The following is a 13,149-nucleotide window of genomic DNA, read 5'->3' on the forward strand; positions in this document are numbered from 1 at the left end:
ACTGAATGCAGCCAGGGATCGAACCCACATTCTCACAGATACTAGTCAGTTCCTTAACCACAAGCCACAACGGGAACTCCTTACTTACCTCTATGAGGGTGAAAATGTCAATTTATCTTTTTCCTTACTTACTCCTCTATCCAATCCTCCTCCATGGTCATCCTTACAAAGCTAGTGTTGGTTAAACTTGTATGGCACTTTCCACTTTATTAAAGTGCATTCACATCCATCAAAGCAAATCTGGAAGGGAAGAACGAGCATTATCTCAGTTGCAGACATGAGAAAACTGAGGAACCGAGGGGACAAAAGATTTACGCGAAGACCTCTAAGCTGGTTTTGTGGAACAGCTGGGAGCAAAACCCTAGCTCCTTAGAAGTACATTACCTGCTATTTTCCAAAACAACAACAACAACAACAACAACAACGAAAACCAAACCTTGCTGGTATGTATTGTATCACTGAAACCTGGATAATAGTTTATACCAAACCGTTTTAGTTTCAAATTGATTAAATGTTTCACTCTAAACTTTCATCCTCTGCCCATCATGTGATGATTTGCTCCTCACGTAGTTAAGGTTATTTAAAAGGAAATGCGGATTAGGTGGTTCTTCGGGGTGTGAGTATTCTTATTGTTGCTGGTGGTGGGCGTCTGTGTGTCTGTCTCCTTCCCTCCCCGCGCCCTCTCCCTGACCCTCTCTCTCTGCCTGTGTCTCTCTGCAGTTTGGTACAGACACACTCTTCATAAAGGGAAGAAATGAGGTGGATTTCTTTCCCCAAAGCAAAAGGACAACAAACGACCCTCGCCTCCAAAGCAAAGATCTTTCCCTTCCAGTGACTGACACCTGGTTCAGGGCAGCCGAACCTTTGGCATCTGCAACGCAAACGGGCCTTGGGTTGGACCCCAGCCTTTTGGCTCAGACCCAGCACCACCCACCCCTCCCCGCCTCGGGGGTGGAGCTGCCCCCACCCCCACCCCCAGCTGCCAGTTGATAAACCTGGAGCCGAACCCTAGGAGCTGCTCCCAGGCACCTGGAGGGAGGGCGAGCCCATAGCGCATGCGCCCCTCGCCATGGCGGCGCCGTCGAGGCTCCTCATCCGTGGCGGGCGCGTGGTGAACGACGATTCCTCGCAGGTGGCCGATGTGCTGGTGGAGGACGGCGTGGTGCGAGCGCTCGGACGCGACCTGCTGCCGCCCGGGGGTGCGCCCGCGGGGCTGCGGGTCCTCGACGCCGCCGGCAAGCTGGTCCTGCCGGGAGGCATCGACACGCACACACACATGCAGTTCCCCTTTATGGGGTCGCGCTCCGTCGACGACTTCCACCAGGGCACCAAGGTACGCACCCCGCCGGGCCCTCCACTTGCGACGCCCCTCGGCAGGAGCAAGCGACTGAGGCCCCACGCTGAGCTCCCTTCTAAGTTGCTCTCCTCCGTGTCTTCCGCCCAGCTTTGGCCAAGCCACACTCCCCTTACTGCTCTCTTTGGGTAATTTGACAAGTTTAAGGCAACCGATTCCCTCACCCTCGGTTCTCTACACCCCTCCCCCACACACCCTCATTTTCACTGGTGTTCTGTGGAATTCCCATCTTCCATAATGTCTGTAGACTCTTTTTGTTAAGCTGACACTCCCAGCCATTTCTCCTCATCCTCCATGCCCAGCCAAAATCAAGTGAAAAAGCCATTCACTCGCTAGTTACTGCCTTGGCCCCAGAGTTAGCAGTGCGAGGTGGGTGATGGTGAGGAGTCCACCGTGTCCTACAGAATTGCCTCCACCCACCAGCAGAAAAAAATGCAACCCTGACAAGTGTTTCCAAGAAAACTGTTGCAAAAATGGTTTCCCAGGAGTTCCCTTGTAGCTCAGTGGGCTAAGGAGCTGGTGTCACTGCAGCAGCTTGGGTCGCTGCTGTGTCAGGGGTTCATTCCTTGGCTGGGCAACTTCCTCATGAGGCGGTGGGGCGGGGAGGGCTGCCGGTGGTCAGCCTTACCCCCCAAAATATGTTCTCCTGGCACTCACACTTGGTGTGGTCCCATCCATTCTCCAGCCTGCTTGCCCCAGAACATTAGAGACCCTGATTCTTGCTGATTGAGCATCTGCAGCTTTACTGATGGTGTAGGAGGACCAGATCCCAGATCCCAGGGTGAGGGAGTCTTAGGCTTCTTTAGACACAAAGGCCTGTTGGCTCCACCTTTGAAAAGAACCTTAAAGGTATCTCCAAAGCTTATGAAAACAAGAGCAGGAGATGCATAGGGTAACCTTAAGGGAACATAAACTCAAAACTCTGCAGCACTTTGGCTGGAGCCCAACCTGCATCCTCCCTGAGGCCTGCATCTGGGGCTGTGGTGGGAGAAACCACTCCTCCAAAGTGGAGGTACTGATGTCTTTAAAGTCTAAGTTATTACTTGGGAATGTTTGGGTTTTTCCAGATGGGCCACTCCTTGATGTGTGTCAAACAAATCCAGCTGGTTAATCCAGGTACAGGCTGTGCACACTTTCAAAGCAGTCTTGAGGATATATCCTTTACCCTACGATTTTTAACAGTTTTACTTTCCCTACACATTACTCAATCCTCTATGACTTACCAGAATGTTTAACAGAACATAAACAACCTGGCCCAGACAGACAGGTCTGGAGAAGGCTACTCATGCTAACATTTGCAAAGCTTCCTCCTAGTTACTAATTATTGACCTTTATCATCAGGACAAGAGTCAAAGTCTTCTGCAGGAAAGGTCACTATCAGTTTTGAAGAGTATTCATTTTTCTCTTTTGCTAAAACATGACATGTGCTAAATTTTAGTGAATTTGTGTTGACGTTTTAAATACTTTTTAAGATATCAAACAAAACACACAGAAAATTGGAAAAATAATAAAGTAGAAAGAGGAAAAATATTATCCATAATCTCCCACTCGATGATAACCAATGTTTTGGTGTATAGTCTTTGTGGTTTTAATATGCTTTATGTTATACACTTGAGATTGTATTGTATATGAGTGTGAGAGTGTGTACCTATGTATAAAAATATTGTTGAATTCAATTATAGTACATGCACTTTCTGTTACCATAGACTCATCATTAACTAAGTGCACTGCTAATGGCAGGCCATTCTGTTGACACCCCCATTTGCCAAGGTAGTAGCTGCTGTTGCTGACATCAGTTACCAGGCCCACTAACATCATTTCCCCTCATTATTTTCGTTTCTCTCATCAGGGTTCCAGATAAAGCAGCCAAGGAGAAGGGTTAGAATGCTCTAGGGGAGAGACATCCTTTCTCTTTCTCAAGATTATCTGCGCAGACCCCAAGCCCCTGGGAGGTGGTTCTTCATTTTGTATCTGTTCATGTCCATTCTAGGATTCCAGTATGGAGAGATTTAGAATTCCATACTTAGAGGGCAAGTTTTTGTGGCATATTATAGTCTTTTCTCACCATGGGAAAAATTTCATCACCAGTTGAGTCTCTAGGCATTTCTATACTTAAGGGTCATCGAAACATTAAAGGAAAACATATTTTTTGTGAGCTTAGGATTCCAAGCAGAAAATGATATGGTCAGAGATAGGGTCAAAGATTTAGCAGATACTAAATTCATGTTGATCATTAAACAGTACTCACAAAAGGGCTAAGCCGCAAAAGTAAATTGGTTGGTTGGACCCCAAGGGATACCCATTCCACCCCCTCCCCACTCCCTAAACAGATGAGGCTCCATGAAAAGGAACCAGACAGGTAAACACAGATAAACATGAGCATTGAAGTATTGGCCTGGGTTCCAAAAGAAGGGAATTATAGGGTTATTTTGTCCTGTTTTCTAGAGTCTTCATGGTAATTCCCAAGGCAGTGCTGGAGTTTCTGGTTTGGGGAAATAGGGACAGAGAAGTCTTCTATAAATGATGTTCATATTATAGACCAAACTTGAAAAACATCTTACACTGTTAAGTAACATTTACTTTACTAAGTACTAGACACTGTGTGAACTAAGCTATGCACCAACAATCCCAGGTGCCATTATCTACTCTGCAGTTGAAGGCACACCTTGGGCAGGGTAGGTCTTCAAATTCAGGACTGCCTGCCATCCCTAGAGCTCTTACCTCCCAGATTCTCTTCCTTTCTGAAATGATGACTGAAAAAATCAAATATTTAGATTTGTCAGAGTGGCAGTTGATGGATGAAAAAGTTGTGTAAGTAAGGTGTATGTCACTGTGAGATGTCTTTTCTCAAAGACAGAGCAAAGTCATCCTTAAGAAATACAGTAGCATTAAAAAAAAGAAAGAAAGAAAGCAAAGAAATATAGTAGCCTTTCACCTTCCTAGCACTGGAGGCAGTTTAGATTGTCAAAATAAATACACATCACCGAGAGTAGGTTTGTGAGACATTGTACATGCATTTATAGCCACATCATCTCTAAGGGTACAGAAATGGGTACCTTAAGTACAGAAAGCCATAACGTAAGAATGATATATCACGCTTTCAGGAGATGGGCTCCAAAAGGTTAGACCAGTAGCTGTATGCTTCCTGCAAGCACCAGGCTGATCATTTATAAATCTGACAAATAGAAGGGAGACTGTTGCGGTATTATATGTATTGATCACTAGATTGTGATGGAGCCTAATTTAAAAAATGAAATATAGGTCAACCAAAGGTTACATATTTTGGAATCTAATTCATGTCAGAGGTTGTTTTAAAGCCTGTAATTGATTTACTTAATTACAGGTAAAAGCTTTCATCTGATGTGACTAATGGAAATAACATTCTGCTTTAAATAAATCATACTTCATTTTGTTGGTCTGTACTGGATATATAGCGGTCTTCCAATAATTCAATATTAGTGAGGAGAGACAATGGGATTTTTTATTCAAATGGGTATTGCAAATTAGATAAACTTGAAAGAATGATGACTTTGCTTTTGCTACATCCTGTGATAAGCCAGTGAATTACAAGAGCTCAGCCAGTTTTCAAATATATATATTTGTATTCAGACATACATGTGGCTTGGAGTAGGTAGACTCATATTAAAAACCTGGCAGCATCAGTAGCTGGCAAAAGAGTCATTGTTTTTTAAGTTGAGAAAATGCAAAACACTTTTTTTTTTTTAATAAAAGACAAAAAGTCCTCAAAATTACCAAGAAAGAAAATTATACTTTACTCTGGAACTTTTTGGTAAAATGTCTTGGGGTGATTTCTTATAAAAGGCAGTGGAGGGTGTATGATTAAGCACACATTTATGGTTGTATTTATAGATCTTCCTCACCTTGTAGAAGAGCTGTGATTCAGAAAACTTGGTCGCAAACCAAGTTCCTTTTTCTCTTGCTTGCGGGAGCTGCAGGATGTGTTTAAGAAGCTGTGTAGGCTGACTGTGTGACCTCTGGCATGTCAGTTCTTCTCTTGGTGTTGTCAATATTTCCTCATTTGTAAAACAAGGCAATAGTAAGAACATCTTCGATTCAAAGAAATGTTTTAATGAAAAAAATTCATCATTCACGAAAATGCTGGAGCATTACAGTTGCTAAATATGTGTCGGTTGAATGAAGAAACTGCTTTTTTTAAAAAAGGAAAATACAGAAGAGTATAAAGAAAAATAATATTTAAATCACCTCTAATTTTAACATTTTGCTTTCAACATTTTCCTTTCAGATTCTTTTTTTTGGGGGGGAGCATATAAACCTTTCTCCTTCTACTAACTTGCACGTATTCTTTGGAATCAGCCTTGTACATGAAACCTTTCCCAACAACCTTCACTGTAGTCAGAGGTGGCCTCTTGTTCTCTCTGAGGCTGAGTGCCAGATCTTTCTCTCTGGTCTTGGTATCTCTTCTGCATCAGGCTTTCGTTTCTGCCTGTCTGAGGATGTCCTGCACATCCTCCACCTGGGTTGTCCTGCAAGCACCTCAGGCTGCAAGTGCCCAAGTTTGTCCTTCCCTTCAAGCACTGGACCCACTTTCATCCTCTGTTTCCCAAACTGTTAACAGCTCCACTCTCATCTTGTTCATGTTGGACGTTTTGGTGTTTTCTAGTCTTTTATTTTATTTTATTTTATTTTTTGCTTCTGCATAATGATGTTGTGATATAATTCATCATTCAGGTTCTTGGTGACTGATGAGAAATTACTCCTCAGGGTGCAATGCTTGAGTCAATGAGTGTTAGATCCCTCTTAAAGGAGTTTAACACATACATCCAGATTGCCCTTCAGTTGTGCTCCTACCACCAATACATTCTAATTCCCATCTCACTGCATCCTAAATAATTGTGGAAATTGACTTTATACTAATTTATGCCAATTTAATAGGAAAAATATAACATTTCTTAATGTATTTAAATAAGCATTTCTTTAATTGCTTGTGAGGCTGTGCTTTGAATGTTTTTGGGTTAATGCTTGTATGTTCTAGCTGTAAGAGTATATAATTCTGTGATTTCCTTCAGTGGCTATGTACTGACTGCAGAGTTCATCTTTGCACTAATCAGAGGAAGAAAAATAAAACCATCTCAAAGATTAATTTGAAACCACTTGATATGAATTAGGGCTTTGGCCCTATTGAGGGTGTTGTGAGTTAGATATCCTTTTGCTGAACTTTTCAGAATTTGGGGCTTGCCTTCTTTCAGTTTTTATACTATTCACTTCCCCTGCTTGTTTTCTTCCTCATTTATCTGGACTGAGTGTTTTCAGTGTCTGACAGAGGTAGTCAGGAATCAAGGTTTACTTGACATTGCCCTTGGGAAGGAAGAACCTTTCCCCTAACCTCTTATGTTTGGTTTGGGGAGGGGGCTACAAATTAAACTGACAGGAGACAGAGTAGCACGAGAAAAGGTAGATTTTTAAAATTCAAATACATTTAGCATAAATTCACAGAAAAAAATGATTTAAGGAGGTGGTTAGAATTTGGGGCTTCTATGACACCTTAACAAAGGAACGGAAGGGGGATGGGTGCACTTATGGGGAAACATGACTTTTAGGAAAGACTAATGGGCTCATAGGAGAATAGATGGAATATATAATATTTCATGACAAATATGGTATGGTGCAGGCGTCTAGTCTTAGGTGGTAAGAGTCATCCTTCTAGGAGGGGATTTATAACAGTTTAATTCCTTTGAAAGACTCTGCTTTTAGGCTGTAAGGAAGTTTAGGAAAAAAAAAAAAAGCGTACTCTAGGGAGTTCCCTTCGTGGCTCAGTGGTTAACACACCTGACTAGGGATCCATGAGGATGCGGGTTCAATCCCTGGACTCACTCATTGGGTTAAGGACCTAACGTTGCCTGCCGTGAGCTGTGGCATAGGTTGCAGATGTGGCTCGGATCCCATGTTGCTGTGGCTGTGGTGTTGGCCAGCAGCTGTAGCTCCGATTCAACCCCTGCCTGGGAACCTCTATATGCTACAGATGTGGCCCTAAAAAGAAAAAAAAAAAAAAATGCGTGTTCTCAAATGCCTCCATTTCAAATGATTTTTATGCCACAGTGGCATATCCTGGACCCCATCACTGCCATCTAATATGTAGTAACCATAAGCTAAGGATTTTTCATGTTCACAGTTAGGTTCAGTCAATGAATGGTTCTTGGAAACCTGCTGAGTGCCAGGCATTGTGTTTGGGGTAGAGGGATAAAAACCCATAGCCTTCGTTCTCATTGGCAGATAGACTGAAGGTATACGGAGCTCTAATTTATCATGGTTTTAATAATAAATTATATACAGTGGACTTTTGGACTTGTAGACTTAACTTGGATTATTTGTGACTATTTTTGAGTGAATACTTGCGATCTGGCATTCCCCCTTATGTCATGATCGCTGGTATCATTGGGCTGCATTTCTGATAAATGTACCTCAACAGCTGCCTAGAGCCTACCCTCAGCACTGCATATGCAACATGTCAGGTAACAATTGAGGGAGGACACTTCAATTTTTCTGTTACGTTTCATTGTCTCTAATAGAGAAATTGCATGTGATTGTGATAGTCATGAGATCCTGAGCCCTGAGGATCTCTTCACACATAAAACCCTAGAATAAAACAAACCATAATTTTGTAAACAGGAGTTTATTGGAGACACGGATATAGAGATAGACTAAAATTCTGTTTTTTAAAAGTCCTAGTTAACGCTATTAAGTAGAGGGCTTGGGATAAAACAGCATTCAGTTTTCACGTGTGCTCAGGGACTACTTTCCTGTTAACATTTTCACCGAAGGACCTCAGAAACCACACGGCCAGGGCTAGCAATACTTTGGAGAAATGAAATCACACACGAATATGCAACTTGTACAGCTTTCCTGCTTTGCAGCTGGAAAAGTGAACCATCCTAATTATCCCATCTCACAACTTCTTTTTTTTTTTTTTTTTTTTTGTCTTTTCTAGGGCTGCACCCGCAGCATATGGAGGTTCCCACGCTATGGGTCTAATCAGAGCTGTAGCCACTGGCCTACACCAGAGCCACAACACGGGATCTGAGCCACGTCTACACCACAGCTCACGGCAACGCCGGATCCTTAACCCACTGAGTGAGGCCAGGGATTGAACCCGAAACCTCATGGTTCCTAGTTGGATTCACTAACCGCAGAGCCATGATGGGAACTCCCAATCTCATAATTTCTGGGAGAGATTCATTGGTCTCTTTTTCTTTCCCCCTTAAATATTTAAAGAATATTTATGTACCAGGCACTGTAACAGGCACAGGGCATATGGACACGAAAGTATATCAACTAAATCAGAATCTCTGGGGGGTAAAATAAAAGTTCCCTAGACCATGGCAGTGTGCTACCAGGATTAAGAGTCACTGTACTAGGTAGTGGAGGGGACAGGGAGAGAAAAGGATAGGTGACAGGTCTCTCTGATGTGGAAAGGAACTCAAATCATGCAGGGTTGTATGGGCTGTGTAATCATTGTTTTTCCTTCATCCTAAGAGCAGAGGGAAGTCAATGAAAGATTGGAAGTAGACAGCATGGCTGGGGATGAGGTGACAATAAAGAGGCTAACTGCTTTAGTCTAATCAGCTGATGACTTGGTGGATATATTTCTAGAGTTGGAACATTAGCTAGGATCATGGAATTTCTTTTCATAAGTCTGAGAGACTTACCGAGAAAGCTGAAAATTCAGCCAAGTGTTTTTCTCCCTAAGGCTCAGACATACTAGTAGATTTCTTTTTGTTTTATCTGGGTTATCCTGTGATAAATTTTAGTGAAACAGAATCACTTGTTCTAGGATAAGCTTAGAAATGAAAATGCAGCAACCCTGTAAAAAGGAAGAAAATGCTTGAGATGCTTTCAACAGTGATGGACAACCTAATCTAGTCTTTTTTTTTTCGTCTGTTTTGTTGTTGTTGCTATTTCTTGGGCCGCTCCCGCGGCATATGGAGTTTCCCAGGCTAGGGGTTGAATCGGAGCTGTAGCCACGGGCCTACGCCAGAGCCACAGCAACACGGGATCCGAGCCGCGTCTGCAACCTACACCACAGCTCACAGCAACGCCGGATCGTTAACCCACTGAGCCAGGGCAGGGACCGAACCCACAACCTCATGGTTCCTAGTCGGATTCGTTAACCACTGCGCCACGACGGGAACTCCTAATCTAGTCTTAAATAAAATCTTGTGTTATGTAATACAATACCCCTGCTGTTGGTTAGAGTTTATCCCAGTTTATGTTCTGTCACGTTTGCACCTAAGATGGTGCATATGCTCTTTTCCCACCAAGAGAAGGTTTTAGACAAATTTGAAGAGTTTTAAGGGAGAATAGCCAAAGTAATTAAGAGCTGAAAGAATTGATTTTTGAGCCAAGATTAGAAAAGGTAAATGCATTTTGTTCAGCTGACAAATAAAGGTGAAGTCAATCAGCAGTAAAGACAAAGAAAATAGGTATCATGTAAACACATGGAAGAAATTTTCACCCTTTACTGCTTTTCCTTTCCCTAAACTTTCTTCATTCAGCTGTTGATCCTGGTCAACATTTTGTGAAATGAATCTAGAAGCTTCTGATGTTAAAAAGCAATTCACTGAATACTGAAATTATCCAAAGTGTGCTGGGAATGTTATATTCTAATGAATTGGCTTGATGAATAAAGTTAATTACCCTGTGGATAATAGGTGTGTCAAGGCAAAGAAGCACTAATATGGGAGTTTTCCTTGTAACTCTTGTAGGGGCACATGATTTCAATTGTTGCAACGATAAACATCACACCAGCTTGATAAAATTATGTTTCATTTGTGAATTTATGGTTTGTAGTTTTGGGGGGTTGTTTTGTTTTGTATGGCTTTGGGTTTCCTAAGTGCTTGATTCATTTTACCAACCTATGCATTTCTCCAAGTAATGATTCACTGACATCCTGGGACAATAGGCTGAAAATCAGATTATGCTAAATGGATGATCTGATGATAGGAGATTGCCTGCATGGGGTTGAGGCTTAGAGTAGGCTGAAAGTAAGACCTCCTGCTCAAAGCTGAATCCTCTTCATGTTACCAATGAGAAGTTACCAGCTGTGTGACCCTGGAGAGTTATTTGACATCTCTGAGCCTCAGTATCCTCAACTGTAAAATTAGAAAATTGATTTCTGCCTCTCAGGATTGTAGCAAGGCTTCATTCAGTGAGCTGCCATATATAAGATGAATTTAACCAGGCATTTGAACAAGTTCTCCCTTCAAGAGGCAGATACCTCCTGGGAGGGGTAGGTATTCTTCACAGCTCGAAGGGTCCACTCTGATTGGGATTACAAATCTACAGCTCTGGCACATTTTCTTCCTGGATCCAAGGGAAAAAGGGAGCATTTCAAATGTTAAAATAATGTTCAGGGACTTGAGATAACTTTGGGCACCCAAAGGACCTTGGGTGACCAGAAAGACCAGGATCCCTGCAGCAGGTGGATGGAGGTTGCTTCAGTGGTTTCCAAAAGAGAAGTGGTTTCCATTTTCATCCATTGCCCACTCCGGCCTAGGCTATCCTCTCATAGACACCACAGTTTTTCTAGATTTGTTCTCATTTTGGGGGTGGGGTGAAGGAGGAAAGTAGGGAGGAGAAACAGAATGCAAAGAAACCAAAAAAGACAAGTGGCCATTCCTTTTCTGTTCCTACTTCATTAGGGAAATGGAACATTTGTGATAAATCCTTTTTAATTGTAGCCCCAGGAATTCTGATTTTCTGTAGTTTTTTAAGAAGTGGCCATTTGACCATCACTTCTTAGGTCTCAAAAGAGGCACATCAGAGAGTTCCCACTGTGGCTCAGTGGGTTAAGAACCCAACATAGTCTCCGTGAGGATGCAGGTTTAATCCCTGGCTTTGCTTGATGGGTTAAGGATCCAGCATTGCCACGAGCTGCAGCATGGGTTGCAGATGCAACTCAGATCTAGTGTGGCTGTGGCTGTGGTGTAGGCCTGCAGCTCAGCTGCAGCTCTGATTCAACCCTTAGCTTGGGAACTTCCGTATGCCACAGGTGTGGCCATAAAAAGAAAAAAAAAAAAAAAAAAAAAAGGCCCATCAAAGTCTATTTACTTAATGTATATGGCATTTACATGCATACATGGATTTGCATCATACATCAGTAAAGTATTTTTTTCTTCTTACGAAAGTTATACTGTTATAGAAAATTTAGCAATTAAAAATTTAATTAGAAGGAAATTAAAACAACCAGTAAGCATGCCACCCAGAAACAGCCAGTATAAACGCTTCATCCTGGCTCAGTACTGTTTTGTTTTCTTGCTATGTGTTGGTGTGTTCTGGAGCGTGTTGCCGTGGCTGCTTTCTTTCTTCCTGGTCATTTCCACCAACCTCATGATCCCCTGACATCCTCTCGAAGGTGACTGTCACATTTCTCTCCTGCCCTTGAGTGCTCTTCAGCATCTGGGCTGCATTTCTGTCTGTTTTCACATACACAGAGTGAACTTGTGCCTGAGCACCTCGCACTCAGGTGCCCTCCATGAAACGCATGCTCCCTCCAAACACCAGATCTGCTGCCCTCCTTTGTCCTCTCCTCTGCCACCCTTCTCCGGGTCACCCTGGTCAAATCAGCTCATGGGCTTCTGTCCCCCTATAGGGCAGCCACTGCCCTGCCTTCTGCTGGGAACCATGGATTCACATTGCTTTTTTTAAAGTTTACTTGATTTATAATATGTTAGTTTCAGGTGTTCAGCATAGTGACTCAGTGTTTTTTGTAGATTATACTCCATCATAGGTTGTACAAGATAATGGGCATTATTCCCTGTGCTATATAGTGTATCCTTGTTGCTTGTCTACTTTATACAGAGTAGTTTGTATCTCTTAACCCCATCCCCTAATTTGTCCCTTCCCCCTTCCTTCTCTCCTCAGGTGACCACAGGTTTGTTTTCTCTGTGAGTGTTTTTCTGTTTGGCATATACCTTTTGCCCATTTTCACTTTTCTGCCAATTCTTCCTCCTGGGCCCTTTTCTCAGAGTTTCCCCTGCTGTTGCCTGTTCCTGAAAGCACAGGCTCTGGAGTCTGGTGACCTGGTTCCAGTCCTGCCTTTGCTATTCACCGGCTGTGAGATTTTGGGAGTTATTTAATGGTGACATTCTCAGTTTCTCAACTCTAAAATGGGTTAACAATACAACTTACTGCAGAGCTGGTGAGATGGTTAAAACACTAGAACGTCAGAACAGTTCCTGGCACTCACAAGTTAGATGTCATTATCCTTATTGGTGCCTTCGTGTGTATGTCCTAATGCTAATTTAAATCCCATCCTCCTCTGATCTCAGTTTTCCTCCTCTGAATTCTCAGGAATCTTTCCTTTGTACCTCTTCTTGGGAGTTTAGGAGTGCTAACAACTCTATAGCAATTTCTATGCTATGTCTACTCTGGAAGTGTGCTTACTACCTGTTAGTACTATCTGATTATTTTATTATAACCATTTGTGCATATATCTCTCTCCCCCTCTAGACTATAAATACCCTGAGGCAGAATCTTTGATTATTTGTGTGTCCTAAGATCCCACTCACTGTATGTAATGACTTATACGGGGTAGCCTTTTTTTTCCCCCCAATAATAATTTTAAGATGTAATTTATATATAATACCATTCAGCTGTTTAAAGTGTGCTGTTTAATGTTTTTTACTGTATTCACAGAGTTGTGCAACCATCACTTCCTTCAATTTTTATCTCCCCTAAAAGGAGCTCCATAGCTATCACTCCAACTTTCCCCAATCCCCTCCAGACCCTGGCAATACTATTCTACTTAACTGTCTCTA

General features: G+C 42.5%; 1 protein-coding gene across 3 annotated transcripts in view; it reads left to right on the plus strand.

The window, feature by feature from the left end:
• The window catches only part of DPYS (dihydropyrimidinase), an 88,338-nt gene continuing 75,409 nt past the window's right edge, over window positions 221-13,149 (plus strand). The window contains exons 1-2 of one of the 3 annotated variants that reach the window (XM_021089028.1): window positions 221-443; window positions 721-1,333. In XM_021089028.1, the coding sequence (XP_020944687.1) occupies window positions 1,070-1,333 (264 nt within the window). In that variant the 5' untranslated portion in view covers window positions 221-443; window positions 721-1,069. Of the gene's footprint in view, window positions 444-720; window positions 1,334-13,149 lie in introns of those variants that run through there. The other 2 variants (XM_013996559.2, XM_001925251.5) reach the window with 2 other exon arrangements.

The sequence above is a fragment of the Sus scrofa genome, chromosome 4, assembly GCF_000003025.6.
Source record: "Sus scrofa isolate TJ Tabasco breed Duroc chromosome 4, Sscrofa11.1, whole genome shotgun sequence".
Lineage (NCBI taxonomy): Eukaryota > Metazoa > Chordata > Mammalia > Artiodactyla > Suidae > Sus > Sus scrofa.